General features: G+C 37.2%; 1 protein-coding gene across 3 annotated transcripts; it reads left to right on the top strand.

Annotated features, from left to right (window-relative positions):
- The first annotated feature begins 577 nt into the window (after positions 1 to 577).
- On the top strand, positions 578 to 14,781 carry LOC308680490 (uncharacterized protein). 3 transcript variants are annotated; one of them, XM_081348623.1, is made up of 6 exons: positions 578 to 659; positions 2,145 to 2,196; positions 5,770 to 5,887; positions 7,696 to 7,851; positions 8,264 to 8,353; positions 13,184 to 14,781. In XM_081348623.1, the coding sequence occupies exons 3-6, from the start codon at positions 5,786 to 5,788 to the stop codon at positions 13,490 to 13,492; spliced, it is 657 nt and encodes a 218-aa protein (XP_081204749.1). In that variant the 5' UTR covers positions 578 to 659; positions 2,145 to 2,196; positions 5,770 to 5,785; the 3' UTR covers positions 13,493 to 14,781. The 3 variants fall into 3 exon arrangements, with proteins under 3 accessions (XP_081204749.1, XP_081204748.1, XP_081204747.1); XM_081348622.1 differs by having other exon boundaries at positions 5,770 to 6,829; positions 7,786 to 7,851; XM_081348621.1 differs by having other exon boundaries at positions 5,770 to 6,829.
- Positions 14,782 to 16,124: the final 1,343 nt, after the last annotated feature.

The raw sequence follows: 16,124 nt of genomic DNA, 5'->3' as shown, positions 1-16,124 counted from the left end.
AATTCAACACAGTCATCAAAAAGTGATATGATCATGTTGCAATAATATGTTCAAATCAATTAAGACTCAATTTACCATCAAACAGATGGTGTTCACTCAAAATGATTTTACTGCTGTTCCATTTACTTAATTAAAACGAGCTAATACAACACAATTGTGTTGTATTTTGGCACTTAATTTCATCATGTATAATTAACCTAATTCAGTTGTTGCAACATGTAAATATTGCATCAGTGTATTTCTGAAACTGCATTAAAAAAAAGAGAGGTACATGTTTGTTTCAGCTTATTCTATTTTATTTTATAATTTTTATATGATGCAAACAAGGCGATTTGGCTTCCATGCGTTCTCAATCTGAAAATTTAGCAAATGCGGGTTTCTGGGTAACGTTATGTGTCATTTCAGTGCTGGGGAAAAAAGCATATTTTTAGACTTATGTTGAAATGCTGCCCACAAAGTCAATTTGGCTTTTATTGAAGAAAGGAAGGAAAAAAAATTCCCCGCATATATATTTTTTTTGGTCTGTCTTTTTTGAGTTTTTTTTTATTTTTAAATATTCGTGTGCGCGGGAGTATTTGGACTAGAGCGGCCGCGCACGCGCAATATACGACAGGACCGTTGGTCTGGAGAAGGACATCTGAGGGGATTGACTTTATGAGGTAAGATTATCCTTACAAATTTAATATTATATTCTGAAAATATCTGTCCATCTAACTTTAAATACAATAAATAGTTTTTTAAGATAATCCCACACTTTTTAAATCATGTCGACTGTTTATTTCGTCGAGTGTTGTAACGTTAGCCGCTTGGTCAGGGTTTGTCCTGCATAGAAAACTACGAGGTTTTCCGCCTGACCGACTCCATAAAAGTTCGTCCCACTATATTCAAAGTTATCGAAAGCCATTCTATAGATTAATGTGAGGGACAGAAGAATATTTACATCCTAAAATTAAAGTTCAAGGAAACTTGTCTTCCGTCTGCTGTGGCTGCCAATCATTCTCCGTTCAGCTGCAGCATTCCAGCGTGCCTCATACGGTTAACGTTACGACAGTCAGCACGGTAAAACTCTCTCTGATATGATATAATCCCATTCTAATGCTTGATCTGTATATAAAGGGCTGTGGATCTGCATAAAATTACTTCGTCTTGCTGAAGTGTAGCACGGTTTCTAAACGATGTCGTCACTGCTACCGGTGTCTGTTAGGCCTCGTTCAGATTTTCAGTCCATCACACTAGCACTAATACTTTAATTGGCATCATAAGCAGAATAACTGGAATTTAAAACTGTAAAGAAACAAATAATCTGTAAACTGTTGGATAGATATACACTAGGATGTGTATTTTTCATACTTTTCAATGCGCACTGTGACTCCATGGGCACATTGCAAACAGCAATATAACTTAAATTGTTTTTCTTTAATGTATTTCATAAGTATACATGTAGTAATTTGTATTTTATTATTAACATGTGAAGATTTTATAAAATTACTGTCAGATTTATTCAAGAATTGCTGAATTGACCTTTCGCAGGGAGCTTGATTGACAGGTGATCTGACCAATCATACTTCGCCATCCGCCATTTTGTCTGACAAAGCAGTCAGGAGAGTTAGCAGCTAGTAGATTAACATAGGAGGATTTGAACTTGTAAAACGGAGTGTACTGACGCCTTTCCGTGGTTAAAACAACATTCATTATGTTTGTTCATGTTTATTTGAGGCTATAAATTAACTAGAAAGAAGAGATGATCGGTTCACGAGCAGCTTAACTGATGCTCTATACAGCGATCTGTCACGACACATTAAAGAGCCACAAAACGGTATTTATTGTTTAAATTTCTTTAAAAAGTGACCAAATTTGAAAGGTGAGACTTTGTTTAATATGTTTAATATCAAACGTAACTGAAAAGTAACCTGGTCTGTCCTGTCTGTCAGCGTGCCGCGATGTATTTTTCACTGCGTGAGAACATGGTGTGGCGTGAGAACGGCGTAAGTTAGCTTGTCGGACAGTAACTAAGGGGGGCGGGTCTTTGCAAACGGTCAATAATACACTCACCTAGTTTAATATGTTTTTGTCATATCTTATGATTATATAATTTTATTATTGTTTTTATTCATGACTAATTGTTTGTATTTCTCTCTTTTCAGTAACATTTGCTGTACATGTGGACTTGCAAGGCCTGTTCAGTAGTTGTAACAAGTAGGTTGAAACTATTGCAGCATTATAGGCTGAAACATAGACATTTTGGACGTAATAGTTGTTTTCCATGTGTATATTTAAACTGCCCATGCTCGTTTAGAACGTGGAATGCTCTTAAGATTCATTTGAATAGATTCCATGTGACTCAAACTAGGCAGAGACAGTCTAAAAATAGCATATTTAATTGCCATATATGTAATTGTGGAGACCTGTACTCCGAGAAAGATTATTGGGCTCATATTAATGCACATTTGAAAAAAAATGAATTGATAACGTGCATGTTTTTACATTGTAACTTTAAAACAAACATCTGTGGTACGTTTAAATCTCATAAAAACAGAAAACATAATTCTTTTTCACTTAAAGATTTTAAACCTGGGATAGTAACTACTACCACAGTAGTTTCACAGGAATCAGATGTTGAAGAGGATGATGAGGTAGAGGCATGTCATGATATAGATTCTGCTTCTGATGTCTGTTCCACAAAGGACCTACCAAATATAATCAAACACAATTTTGCAGCAGCGTTGTTAAAGCTTGAACATTTGTCCCATGTACCAAGTTCACAAATTGATGAATTTTTACAAGAGCTTTACAATCTAAATAGCACTTTATCAATTCCTCTTAATACGGATGTTCTTTGTGATGCTTTTCAGAAGCATAATCTTCAAGTTGAGAAATCTGTCCTGAGTGAAATAGCTACTACACTGTGCACAGTTAACCCTATTCACAAAGCTATACAAAAAGGTGGCTCCCTTAGTTCTGCTTATCAGCGTAGGCAGTATTATAAGGCTAACTTTAATGTAGTTGATCCAGTTGAGTATATCCTAGATGCTAAAAACAAAAAGACTTTTCAGTACATTCCTATTCTTGATTCCCTACAAGTTCTGTTAAATAGGAAAGATATTTTAGACAACATATCACAGGATCTGAAAACACAAGAAACTGAGGCGGAAGGTCTATATCGGTCTTTTAGAGATGGTCTTCATTTTAAGCAAAATAGCTTCTTGTCAGGACAGGACTTAAGACTGTTTGTGGGTTTATATATTGATGATTTTGAGCTCTGCAACCCCCTGGGGACATCCCGCAAAAAACACAAGCTTTGTGCAGTCTATTGGGTGCTGAGTAACCTACCTCCTGGGTCCAATTCATCATTGTCCTCCATATACTTGGCCCTACTATGTAAAACTGATGATGTCAAAACATATGGCTATAACACAGTGTTAGAACCACTCCTAAAAGACCTCAAATCCTTGGAAGAAAATGGAATTTTTATACCACAGCTAGGTAAATCACTGAAGGGTACAGTTATCCTTGTTGCTGCAGACAATTTAGGAGCTCATGCTTTAGCAGGCTTTAATGAAAGTTTTTCAGGGCATTATATTTGTCGATTTTGTACTGCAAGCAAACTAGACATTCAGTCAAAAGAGGTAAGAACAGGTGCTTTCAGCCTCAGAACAAAAGATCTCCACATTGCTCACGTGAGGTCAGCTGAAGATAATAGTACTAGTTGTTTTGGAGTGAAAAAAGCTTGCCCTCTAACTAAAGCTCTTTCACATTTTGATGTTCTAACTGGATACCCTCCAGACATTGCCCATGATATTTTTGAGGGTATTGTACCTGTTGAGCTTGCAAAGTGTCTCACATTGATAATATCAAAGAAGTACATTACTTTAAATGAAATCAACAAATTAATTTTAGATTTCCCATACAAGTGGACTGATAAGACTAATAAGCCACATGTTTTGCCTCAACATCTCTCAAGCAGAAAAACAATAGGAGGTAATGCTCATGAGAACTGGAGCTTGTTACGTTTGCTTCCATTTATAATTGGTCCTCAGATTCCTGAACATGAGCCTGCATGGCAGATTCTCTTGGAATTGAAAGATATTGTAGAACTCGTTGTTGCCCCAGTTCACAATGACGAGTCCATTGCATACCTAGAATGTAAAATATCGGAGCACAGACAAAGATATAAAGAGTTATTTTCTGAAGAGAGATTGCTGCCCAAACACCACTACTTGGAGCATTACCCGCAAATAATCAGGCTGTTTGGTCCTCTTGTGGGATATTGGACAATCAGGTTTGAAGCAAAGCACAGCTTCTTTAAACGAGTCATTAGACATACCAGTTGTTTTAAAAATGTCCCACTCTCCCTGGCTACAAAACATCAGCTAATGATTGGGTACCAGCTGACATTGCCAAGTCTTGATAAGTCAGAGCTAGATGTGTCAAGCGCATCTGCAGTCCCAGTGCATATTTTGAAGGACGAAATAGCTCAGGTTGTAAGGCACAGATATCCTCATCTTTCTGAAATCCATATCACAAAAAACGTTTGGAGCAAGGGTATCAACTACAGGACAGGAATGATTGTAGTTCATGGATCTGAAGGCGGATTACCTGAATTTGGTCAAATTGAACAAATTTGTGTTTTGCATCAGAAGTTGTTCTTCATTTTAAAAGAGCTGTGTGGGTGGTATCGAGAACATTACAGAGCTTACGAGCTAAGTCAGTCCCCTACGCAAGCACTTAGTCTTGTAGAAGTCAGTGAATTAACTGATGAATACCCCTTGGCTGACTATTTGGTTGGACGTGTGCAGATGGTAACACTGAAGAGATTTGTCTGTGGTAAAGGTAAGAAATCGAAACCTAAAAATATATTTAAAAACTAAATAAATCTATATATATATTTATATATTGTGAGACAATGGATGATAAATAGGGATATGAATTTCTGCCAAAAATGCCATTCGAAAATCAAGGAGCAAAAGAATATCGTTCGGGGAAAAAAGCACATTCTCACAGTGACAGAAAGTGAGGCAATTTCATCAATTTGTCATCAAACTGTTAATTGAACATGTTCTTATCGTTTTTTTTTTTTAGATAGTTTCTAATTCATATTAATTGGAAGAAGAAAAAACTAAGCACGACAGTCCATTTCTGCATTGCCAAACCAGATGCTCGTTAGACTAAAAAATAAGATAAATGCGGTAGGAATCAGGATACATTTTGAGTTTATGCAAACCTGCCTTGTTACCGGCAATAGCCTACTTTTTAAACAAATTAGTTTCAGTTAACCCCCTGGGGTCGGCGCGATAGGCTCGTTTTTTTCCGTATGAGTGCAAAAAAAAAAATAGCCTAACGGCCGGTTCACACCGACTGCAACTACATCACTACAGCAGCAAACGCGACTCCTGCTCGCGCTCTGAATGCACTCATTGATTAACATGCACGCTGAAAAAAATACGTGCTGCTCACGTGCCAAACGCAGATGTAACCTGTACTAACTAAAACTAATTGCTTGTATAGAACAAGCAGTGCTGATACTGGTGAAATAGTCAGATTCAAGGATCGGAACTGTTAGACAAACAAAAGCCCAACAAGCTTATTGTCAGGTTTATGTTCTGTCATGTGGACCCTTGTTTTATGATTCTGTTTCCTTTAGTTCCTATATATAAAAAATGTTGAAAAGAATATTGTGGCCAAACTTGTTTCACCATCAACATGATTTTTTTTGGTTTGCCCACAATTATTTTATGTGTTCACCATTTGTTTGTTTTTCTCTTTATACAGACAAAGACATTGGACAATGACGACATCTGTACTAAGAGTAATTTTAGGCAAGGACAGCTGCCAGAGAGTTGTTTTTCCAACTGGCTTGCCTGAGACATTGACTGAACTGGAGGATGTGGTAAGGAGTCAGTGTAAACTTCAAAGTGCCTTTCGCCTGCAGTTCATGGACACACTTTTTGAGGACCAGTTTATGAACTTAACTTCAGTTAATGAAATAAAAAACAAAGACACAATCAAGATAATACACTTGACTGACTCCCTCACACCTCTGTCTGGCACAATGAACACTTCAAATTCTGCTCCAGGACATGCTGAACTTCCCTCATCCTGTTCTTCCGATACTTCTGCTCCAGGACATTCTGAACTTCCCTCATCCTGTTCTTCCACTACTATCATCCTCTCCTCTCCAGAGTCCACCACACGATCATCTTGGCCTGATACATTTAGCATTCCACATTTCTCCTATGATGCAGAATATAAACTTGAACAGGCCAATGGTGTCTTTAGAGAAAAAGGAACACTACTTATCCCTGATATTAAACTCAAGTCTGACATACTCGAGGGGTTGATCCAAAAAATTGTTCAATACAAACTCTATGTCACAGACAGGGAGTTTGAACAAGTCGCAGATGCACTCACGAAGAGGCATCCATGTTTAGCAGAGAGGGGCTCAGACACTGGCTATGGAGGCTGGAAAGTGAGTCTAAAATACAAACTTTCAAACTATCGCACACATCTCAGAAAAATTGGTTGTCCTGAAGTTACTGTAAATGAGTTAAAAAACAAGCCAGATGGAAAACAAAGTCCTGCCTACAATGTCAAGAAACCCAGGAGAGGTGAAGTGGACTACTGCCCGTCCTACCCCATTGGAGAGAATGACCAAACGCTAGAGACTGCCAGAGTAGAGCTCCTTTCTGATGTTAAAACAAGAAACAACAGAGAGACTATTAAGACTAAAATGCAGCGAACATTTGCACTAAGAAGACGTGAAGTTCTTCGTTGTGCTCCTATGATCAGCGACTTCCTAACAAGATGGCCAGCTCTCTTTGATGTGACTGAGGTTTGTGACGGGGGTTTACTAGGGCTGGGTATCGATTCAGATTTTACAATTCGATTTGATTTCGATTCGCAAGCTATCAGTTCGATTCGATTTTGATTCACACAGGACATTCACGTCATATAATTGCATAGGCTTGACATCGCGATTGCGATATGATTAAAGTACCCATGAAATCAAAATTGACCCTATTTACTTTGTTAGCGCATATTACTAGTCTTGTGGTGAACAATTAATCCGTGCAAGAAAATATTTTAAAAAAAAATTTTTTACCATGGTAATCTTTAATCAAAATCTGAAAATGCCCCTCCCCTCTGCATTGGAGGACCTTCTCTGATGACGTAGGTTTGAGGAATTGGTTTGGGCAACGCTTAACCACTCCCCTCAAACCGTTAACAGAGGCTTTAGTCTGCTATGAGCAGACATGGAGAGGAGGAGCGCTTAGAGTAAAACCCTGCCCTCTGTTCAATATTCCTTTTCACTGGGAAATACGTCATAACACTGGAGAAAAGTCGTTTGCAACTTCCGGTTCACGGGGACTTTAAATGTGCAGCACTAGTTGAGGTTATTGTATGATTAAGATAAAACAAACAAAATCTCACAGCATTAGCTATAAAATGGAGTTTGCAAGCCTATGAACAGTGGAGGAAAACTAATACTGGCTTTTGGGTAATAGATAAATAAATGTGGAAAAAATTTTATTTGTGGCGTTTGAGAATCGATTTTGAATCGACCACATTTAAAAAAAATGATTAATCGAAAAATCTATTTTTTTGCCCAGCCCTAGTGTTTACTACTTGGTGAATATTTATTGTAATGAGGCATAGCTTATTGTTGAAAGTGCTTTCATGTTAATTTTCTACTTTCAGGTGAATACAGAGTTTAAAAGAATCACGACCATTCCTCTACAGTCAAAATTTCTATCTCAGCTTGACCTTCACTATGCAAATTTCCTGAAGGTTTTTGAAAGGCGTCCAGGACAGCAAGGCAGAATGCTGAAAGAAATGATGTCAGCTGTAATCCAAGTAAGAACAACAGATAGTTAAAGGTGTTTTTTTCGTGTGCTGGGTTCGCAATGTTTTTGTCTACTATAGTCACTGTGTCTGATTATGATTTTGACTATGAATTCTTGTCATGTAGTAGACATGAAACATGTCAAGTCTACACGTTGCAGTGACGGTTGTTGTGCACTATGACACTATTTGAGATGAAACAATTGATTCTTGAATCCTGACACTCATTGTAGTTTACAGATCAATGCAACACCCTATGTCAAACAGATCAGGCTGATATCAAATGTTAGAGATGAGGCAGAAATATTTCATTAAAATTTTCTATAAAATTCTTAGTGAATGAGACCCATTTAGCTTTATTTGTTAGTGTTGAGTAGTGTCTATAGCTGACCTTTTTCCATTTCTGCTCTGACTTCTTTTTAAGGATGACATTGATGCATCACGAGAACTTGCCATCAGAGGACTCTGCATCTATCTTAATGAGGACCCTAAAGATCTTATGCAGGAGTATGTGGTAAGTGGTTATAGCTGCATAGACTGAACTTGTTTGTTCTAGTTTTAACGTCGCAGTCGTCCTCAACCCCCCCACCCCGTACGCAAAAAATAATTTCTAGGTTGGCAGGTATGCTATGAACAGTGGAGGAAAACTAATTCTGGCTTTTGGGTAATTGATAAATATGGAAAAAAATCGATTCGTGGCGTTTGAGAATCGATTTTGAATCGACCACATATTAAAAAACGATTAGCCCTACTAGACAAGTAATTGGCAATGTCACTTTGTAAAGAAAGACTACACGCCCACCCGTATACGCATTCAAACGTGCATGCCTATAGATTAAACATGTAATATGTGTATGCCGTACAGCCAAAACAATCTATGTTGCATTCATTTCCTGTTATCACTGTAAAACTGTTTTGAAACCATCTGTATAGGCTATGTGCACAAGAGTAGTGACGAACTTCCGCAATTGTCAAAAGTCGGCATATCAGTTTCTGGTTTACAACTGTCTTCATCCGCATCAACTATAAACAAACAAGATGAGTGCTGCTGTTGTACAAGAAAAAGTTTCTAAGAACTGTAGGTGGATCTAATGCCCGTTTCACACATACTCCGTTTGCAGTGTGTGTGCGGTGCAGGAGCAGCACGCAAGTGCTTTCACACATGCTGCGTTTGCAGTGAATAACTGATACGCGGCTGTAGTAGCCTACACAAACACATACTTACTATTTATTTTATTTAAAATCCAGAAGTTATGCTGCAACTTTTATTTATAAAAAAAAAGTTTTGTCAGCATTGCGATTCTCTTTGTACACATTAGGGGTTGCACGACTACTGATTTCTGCTAGGCGATTTCTTATCAAAACAATACTCGAGTTACTCGACTACTCGTGGTTCATGCTACTGTAAATAAAAAGACATGAAATAGCTAGATCTTATCAATAAACATTTATTAATTCATAGCCTAATGCAACAATTACATAAGTAAACTCTCAAAACATTATAATTATGACATTTCATTTTTAAATTTTCATGTAACAGTCTAAAGCCAAATAAATAGCCGTTCTTGTCTTTCATTTCAGACGTCTGCTTCTAGGGGCCGTTCACAAATCGCGTCTTTTTCGCGCTCAAGGTCGTTATTTCAAATGTAGGCGCGCGGTGAGTGCGCTCATAATGAAAGCAACGTGGTGCGCTTTTTTTTCCAGGCGGGTTTTTCCTTCTCATCTCAAGAAATATATTTAGTAGTAAAGCTAATGCAAGGGCTAGAAATCAATTAATCTTTTGCTGATACTTATTCGTCGTCATCATGGAGAGCGCAGTTCATGGTTGCATAGCAATGACAGACGCCATGGGAGCGGAGCGCAAGCGCTTGTAGGAGACAGCGGCACGGCCACGTTTTTAGACGCAATATGTGAACGGCCTCTTGAAGAGTGGGCCAATTACAATATTTTTGTCATCCTTGATGAAATACTTCCACAAATTTGACGTGTGGTGTCTGTTGGTGACGTTCACCATTTTTAATTAATTTATGGTTAATGGACGCTCGAGTAGTCGATTGTTTCCTACAGTTCAAAATGGCGAAATTCGACAAAAGTATATTCGTTTGCCTTATTATTTTTGTCATTCGTTTCACATTTATGACCTAAAAAAGCTGTCATATATGAAATGTTTAGTTAGCTAACGTTACTTACATCTTATCTCGCAATTGACCGTAACCTGAATCGTCAGTTGATCGCTCTGCTCAAATTCACGCTCAGCACAGCAGCTTCTCTGAACATAAAGCCCGCCTACTTTGATTTGATTGGTCATATCAAAATATTCTGACATTGATGAGCAATGACAGACCAATGAGACTCAGATGAACACACACACACAAACAAACACACACCCTCTGTTTCTGAAGTGCTCTCTGCGTGCTCAGCGCCGCTGCGGATTGAAGACCGCGCTGAATCTGATTACAAGACTGAAGCGCGAACATTATTTCATATAGAGCTGGTAAGTCCCGCCCCTTCCGTAAAACACCGCTGGACCTCAAAGTTGAAAAACCGTCAATGCAAGTGAATGGGAGAAAATAATTATTTTCTGATCCCGTTTGAATTGTGCCATGAATTGAACATATGTTGTCTGTGAATTTTTTATATAACATTTCATGTTACGAGTTTGACAGTATGTGGTATGATTCTTCGGCTAGCAGTTGTGGAAAAGACATAACGAGAAAGACTACATGTCGCATATGTGACGTCACCCCATAAAGTTGACTTACCCGTGGTTTTCACCAACCTCAACGATTTTGTTCTCTCCCTGAAAGAAGGCGATGAAGTGCATCAAAGACACAGCCATGTTTAGCAGGATCCGTGAGCTAGTGTCCGTGTGCTAGTGGTGTTGACGTTTCAAACGCGTTGAAAGCAGCGAGAGTTGTAGTCCACAAAGTGCTCTCACACAAAGTCTAACCGTATCAAACTTCTACCCGCTAAATTATAGCATTCTTTACACGGAAAGTTATATAAAAAATTCACAGACAACATATGTTCAATTCATGGCACAATTCAAACGGGATCAGAAAATAATTATTTTCTCCCATTCACTTGCATTGACGATTTTTCAACCTAGAGGTCCAGCGGGGTTAGCGGAAGGGGCGGGACTTACCAGCTCTATAGCCCTTCGGGCAGGCCGTCTATGCATTTTGGTAGCCCGACTGGAAAAAACACAATAGCTATCGATCCTCGTCGGACTACTTTCTTGTCAACAAGTGGATTCAGAGCCATCGCATTACCAATGTTGTGATATTACTGATCATGTGAAGATTTTGCAGCGGCGCTGAAAATCCAGCGGCGGCGCTGCGCCGCTGCTTAATACATTGTAGGGGAAACACTGCCGCATACACGTTTAAACCAAGCGGCAAACTCCCCGTCTCTTTCTTGAAACCAACACGGAAGTGAGTTAAAGATGAACTGAACTGAAATAATCAACGTTGATAACGTTTGTTTATGACAATTAAAAGTAAATTATAAAAAAAATTTGAATTAAAAATATCAATATAGCTCTTTTTTTTTTTTAAGCAACACAAAAATTGCGTTTGTTAGTATAAGAACGCTGGCAATTCCGATGACGTCACCGGCATGGTAGAACCTGCGAAGGTATATAGGCAGCTATAGCTGCAGGTCCTATACACAGACGAAAATAAGTAATTTTAATGGCATGGGTATCTGACTACCACCACACGCCCGGCCCAACACATTAACTGTAATTATGAACCCAAGCCCGATTTAAACCTGACCATTTTTTAATACGTGGGCCGTTATAACCAGGGGCGGCGCCAGATAATTTTTTTAACGCAGGTGTTGAGGGGGTGCTAGATATACAAATAGTATTAATAAATGAGCAAACATAGGACACTTACTATTTAATAATCAATTATTTTAATTATCACAATTAAAGTATTCATTTTATTCAATTGAACAAGCAACATTCAGCATAGATATATTCTTATAGATGTATTATTTTTAATAATGATAATTAATAATTAGCCTAATTATTTCAACATATCTCGTTATTTCGTAATATGTAGCGTACATACTATCTGTGCTTGCAACAATTTACTTGAACTTCATAGGCAATATATCTATGGTTTAACGGTTTAACCCATTTGAGAGGCGGCCAAAATCAGAATTTAAAATGGACTGAATAAGTTCTCTACGAACTTGAACGACTTGAGCGATGCCGTGCTGACGGACCATGAAAGAGTGACTGACATGTATGCACATATATCACTGTCATAATCACTGTCATACACAAACACTCTCGAAGTAATACACAGTCTCACTTGTAGCCTTGTATTTTAACTATTATAATATTTCGAAGGGCAAAAACAGGAACTTTTAATTGGCTTTACCCACTTTAGGCTTCAAAAATGCTCTTCAGAAACCTACGGGTGACGTCACGGACACTACGTCCATATTTTTTTACAGTCTATGGTTTAAACACAATTTAAACAACGTAGGACTATTATTCCATGCATTACTTACATTAAGTTTCTCAAGCAAGTGGTCAAATATTTAACTTAAAATTGACAAAAACAGCCTTTTCTTTTGCATTTAAATTTTAATAAAATAAATCTTGCATGTCACAAAGAATGTTTTTCCACCTCCACGAATAAGACGAGTGTTGTTCATTATGTCGCCTTGTTAAAGCAAATTGTAGTTTTACTTGCTTTACCCAGGTCTTCTAAAAGTAAAAAGATGACTGAAAAATAGTAGTATATAATTAAATGCATTTTTGGTAAGATAACTACATTTTATTTAATTAAACGCATTTATGGTGAAATTACCACATTTTCAGGTCAATCTTTGTTCATTTTGACCACGAAACTTGCACTGTCACTTTAATTCAGCATTTCCAGCACAGCAAAAATAGACTCGGTGCGGAAACGATCACTGCACTGCTGTATACTGTATTTGCCTGTATGCACCTTGAGTGGATCAACGGACTGCAACCGCGTGCAGTGTGATCTAACCTGATAACATGGGTACGTAAGGAGCACTACTGTGTGCCACTTTGCTCTGCTTCAAGTCGCTAACAGCCATTTGAGCTTCAATTTCGCTGCACAAAATAGACATTTTGGGTGACGCGCAAGTAAACCGGAAACAGATATGCCGACTTCTGGCGACAGCGAAAGTTCATCACTACCCTTGTGCACAGAGGCTATTAGATTAGTGTTTATGTACTGCAAATTATTAAAAATGCACTTGCCCAGTAAAAACTCTAAAAGCCTTATGGCTTTATCCCTTATGGTTCGTGTTAGTGTTTTAATTATATACCCATCTAATCTTTTAATACTTTCTTCAGGACATGGATGAGGATCTGTTTCACAGTGCCATTGAGAAGACCACCATGGGGATCTTCGTGATAAAGCACATTGCTGAGAATGAACCCCGAGATGTGGGAATTGTCCTTGAGGGTGTCATTGTGCTTCAGGACCTTGAGAATGTGGCTTTTGCAACTACAATGTTGTTTGGTCTAATTTATTCTCTTAACCTGAAGTACCCCACAACGTTGCGCTACACTTTTGAGATTTTGCAAAAAATCATCATGGAGTTGGATGGGGGTGAGCTCTCTATCAAGGCCCAAAACTTCAAATCCAAACTTCACCTGTGAGATGTACTGCTTTTTCACAGGATGCATGAACTAACAGTTCTGAGTACTGCCTTTCTTAGGCACTTACAGTTTTGAGGTTTCTACACATTCAGCACAAGTTCTACACATTCAAGTTGTGCAGAGGAGTCAGAGGACAGTTTTTTTTTTTTTTTCTGGAAATCAAATTATTTGTGCTTCAATGTTCTATTTGTTTATAAAGACAGTTTCATGAATGCAGGTATGAGATATAACTCATGTTCATGATCTTGTTAAAACATTTCTTATGAAGAGTTCACTTCGATCTAAAATGGGCATGCATGCATATTGTGTAGAAAAGGAAGGGTTTTTTTCTTCTTTTTTTACACACTAGTTTAAGTCATTTTGATATTTAATCACCAAAGAGATTCTAAAAAGATGTCATTTCATAGTCATTTCAAGATGTCAAAATTTTGTTCAGTTCTGGACTGACCGTTTTGATGTTTACATTACACAAGGTCTGCACATTAAATGTGTTGAAGAGAGTCTGAGAGAACAAAGTTCTCTTTGAATTGTGCAAAATTTAGTTTTCACAGAAATTTGAGATGTTATATTCTTATATATCTATGATATGAATCTGATGGTCTTTGTAAATGAGATTATATGTCTAGCTAGAAAATAGAGACTGCATCCATCAGATTCAGTACTTGTACTTTTTACTTGCATAATTTTTAAGTGGAGTCAGGACAGTTTTTTTTTTTATTTCATGAAATCAAATTATTTGTGCTTCAATGTTCTATTTGTTTATAAAGACACAGTTTCATGAATGCAGGTATGAGATATAACTCATGATCTTGTTAAAACATTTCTTATGAAGAGTTCACGTCTTCGATCTAAAATTGGCATGCATGCATATTGCGTAGAAAAGGAAGGGTTTTTTTTCTTCTTTTTTTACACACTAGTTTAAGTCATGTTGATATTTAATCACCAAAGAGATTCTAAAAAGATGTCATTTCATAGTCATTTCAAGACGTCAAATTTTGTTCAGTTCTGGACTGACCGTTTTGATGTTAACATTACACAAGGTCTGCACATTAAATGTGTTGAGAGTCTGAGAGAACAAAGTTCTCTTTGAATTGTGCAAAATTCAGTTTTCACAGAAATATGAGATGTTATATTCTTATCTATGATGTGAATCTGATGGTCTTCGTAAATTAGATAAGTCTAGAAAATAGAGAATGTTACTGCATACATCAGATTCAGTACTTTTTGTACGTTTTAACATGCATAATTTTGTATTGAAATGAATGAATGTTCAATAAATGGTTTAAATTAATGCTTTTTTATTGTTTTGTACAAAAACACATTTAAGTAACCACATAAACCATTAAAAATGTAATAAAAAAATTATGTAAAGATAACTTGATTAGATTGTGTAGAATTAACATGATCCAGGCATCAATCTAAATTAAAAGAATAATGTTCTGCTAAAATGATTGAATTATGTTAGGTTAACTTAAACAGAGCATGTACACATTACTTAATTAAAATACAAGTGATTAACACAAAACTATTGTACAGAAACTATTTGAATGTGTAGGATACTGGGAACACAAACAAATTATGTGGAACCAGTGTCCATAATTCAATTGAGTAAATCCAATGGAATTTTTTTTTCAGTGTGGCAGGGGTGCGAGGGCCCTTTTCATCGCTGCTTGCAGCTTTAATTATTATTATTTTCTCAAAGAATTCCCATACGCTGTTACTTGAAAATGCTACTGCTGTTTGTTAGCTTTTGAGATACGCTTTCCCCCTGATTAAACATTTAATATAACTGAATACATGACTGAGTAATACCGTTTTTTAAAGATATTGTTTTATTGATAGAATGAACAACTGTTTAACTATTCACAAAACTTACCGGTAGTTTACTCAGTTTGTCGTTTTCTTTAGGTGTACATGTGATAACAGCAGCTGAAGTTTGCTGTTGCGATAATTTTTTTAAGTTTGTACACGTTTCTTATACACACAAAATAACATCGAACTAACTAGCTACTATAACCAAACAGCTTTGGCATTGGTTTGCGTTCTTGATCAAATCAAAAAATACGTCATAAAGTATACATGGAAAATACGTTTACAAAATTTGTACATATACAAATTCGGGTCCAAAATGTTTATACGCATCTGTCATATACTAAAGCCAGCGCTGGCATTTGTTTACATCCTTGATAAAACTAAAACGTACGTCTTAAATTATACAGGCAAATACATTTAAAATGATTAAATCTTACTTGCAGGTTGTGGCCTCTGGTTTTAAAGCTGTAACTGCTTCATGTTGGAGTAATAGTTTCTTGTTGAATCCGACATTGAACTCGTGTAGATTCTGGAAGCTGTCTTCCGTAAAATGCGCAGCACAGAGAGCTGAACTACGATTGTAATTGTCAGGAACATAATCAAACTTAAATTTTAACCATTGTTGAGTTGACGAACTACAGCGTCTGTAGGAAGCCTGAACACAGAAGACCTGACAGCTGGCTGAAAATAACACTTTGACGGCTACAGCTCTCCACTATAACTCCTCCTCTTTGACAGCAGAACATGTTCCGGAGGGAGGGTTGATGTAAATGTATGGGTTAGTTACGTATAAAACCCGGGAAGTATCTCGTTGTAGTCC

Source organism: Scardinius erythrophthalmus (assembly GCF_964197995.2).
Source record: "Scardinius erythrophthalmus genome assembly, chromosome: 20".
NCBI lineage: Eukaryota > Metazoa > Chordata > Actinopteri > Cypriniformes > Leuciscidae > Scardinius > Scardinius erythrophthalmus.
Note: the sequence above shows the minus strand (reverse complement) of the source record. Positions and strands in the feature narration are given on the sequence as shown.

What these genes read in the sequence shown, in the direction of transcription:
- LOC308680490 (XM_081348621.1), top strand. Translation starts at nt 5,786, where the DNA reads ATGACGACATCTGTACTAAGAGTAATTTTAGGCAAGGACAGCTGCCAG. An exon ending in TGATGTCAGCTGTAATCCAA is followed by an intron (nt 7,852 to 8,263) that starts GTAAGAACAACA and finishes CTTCTTTTTAAG; the next exon opens with GATGACATTGATGCATCACG. An exon ending in ATCTTATGCAGGAGTATGTG is followed by an intron (nt 8,354 to 13,183) that starts GTAAGTGGTTAT and finishes TACTTTCTTCAG; the next exon opens with GACATGGATGAGGATCTGTT.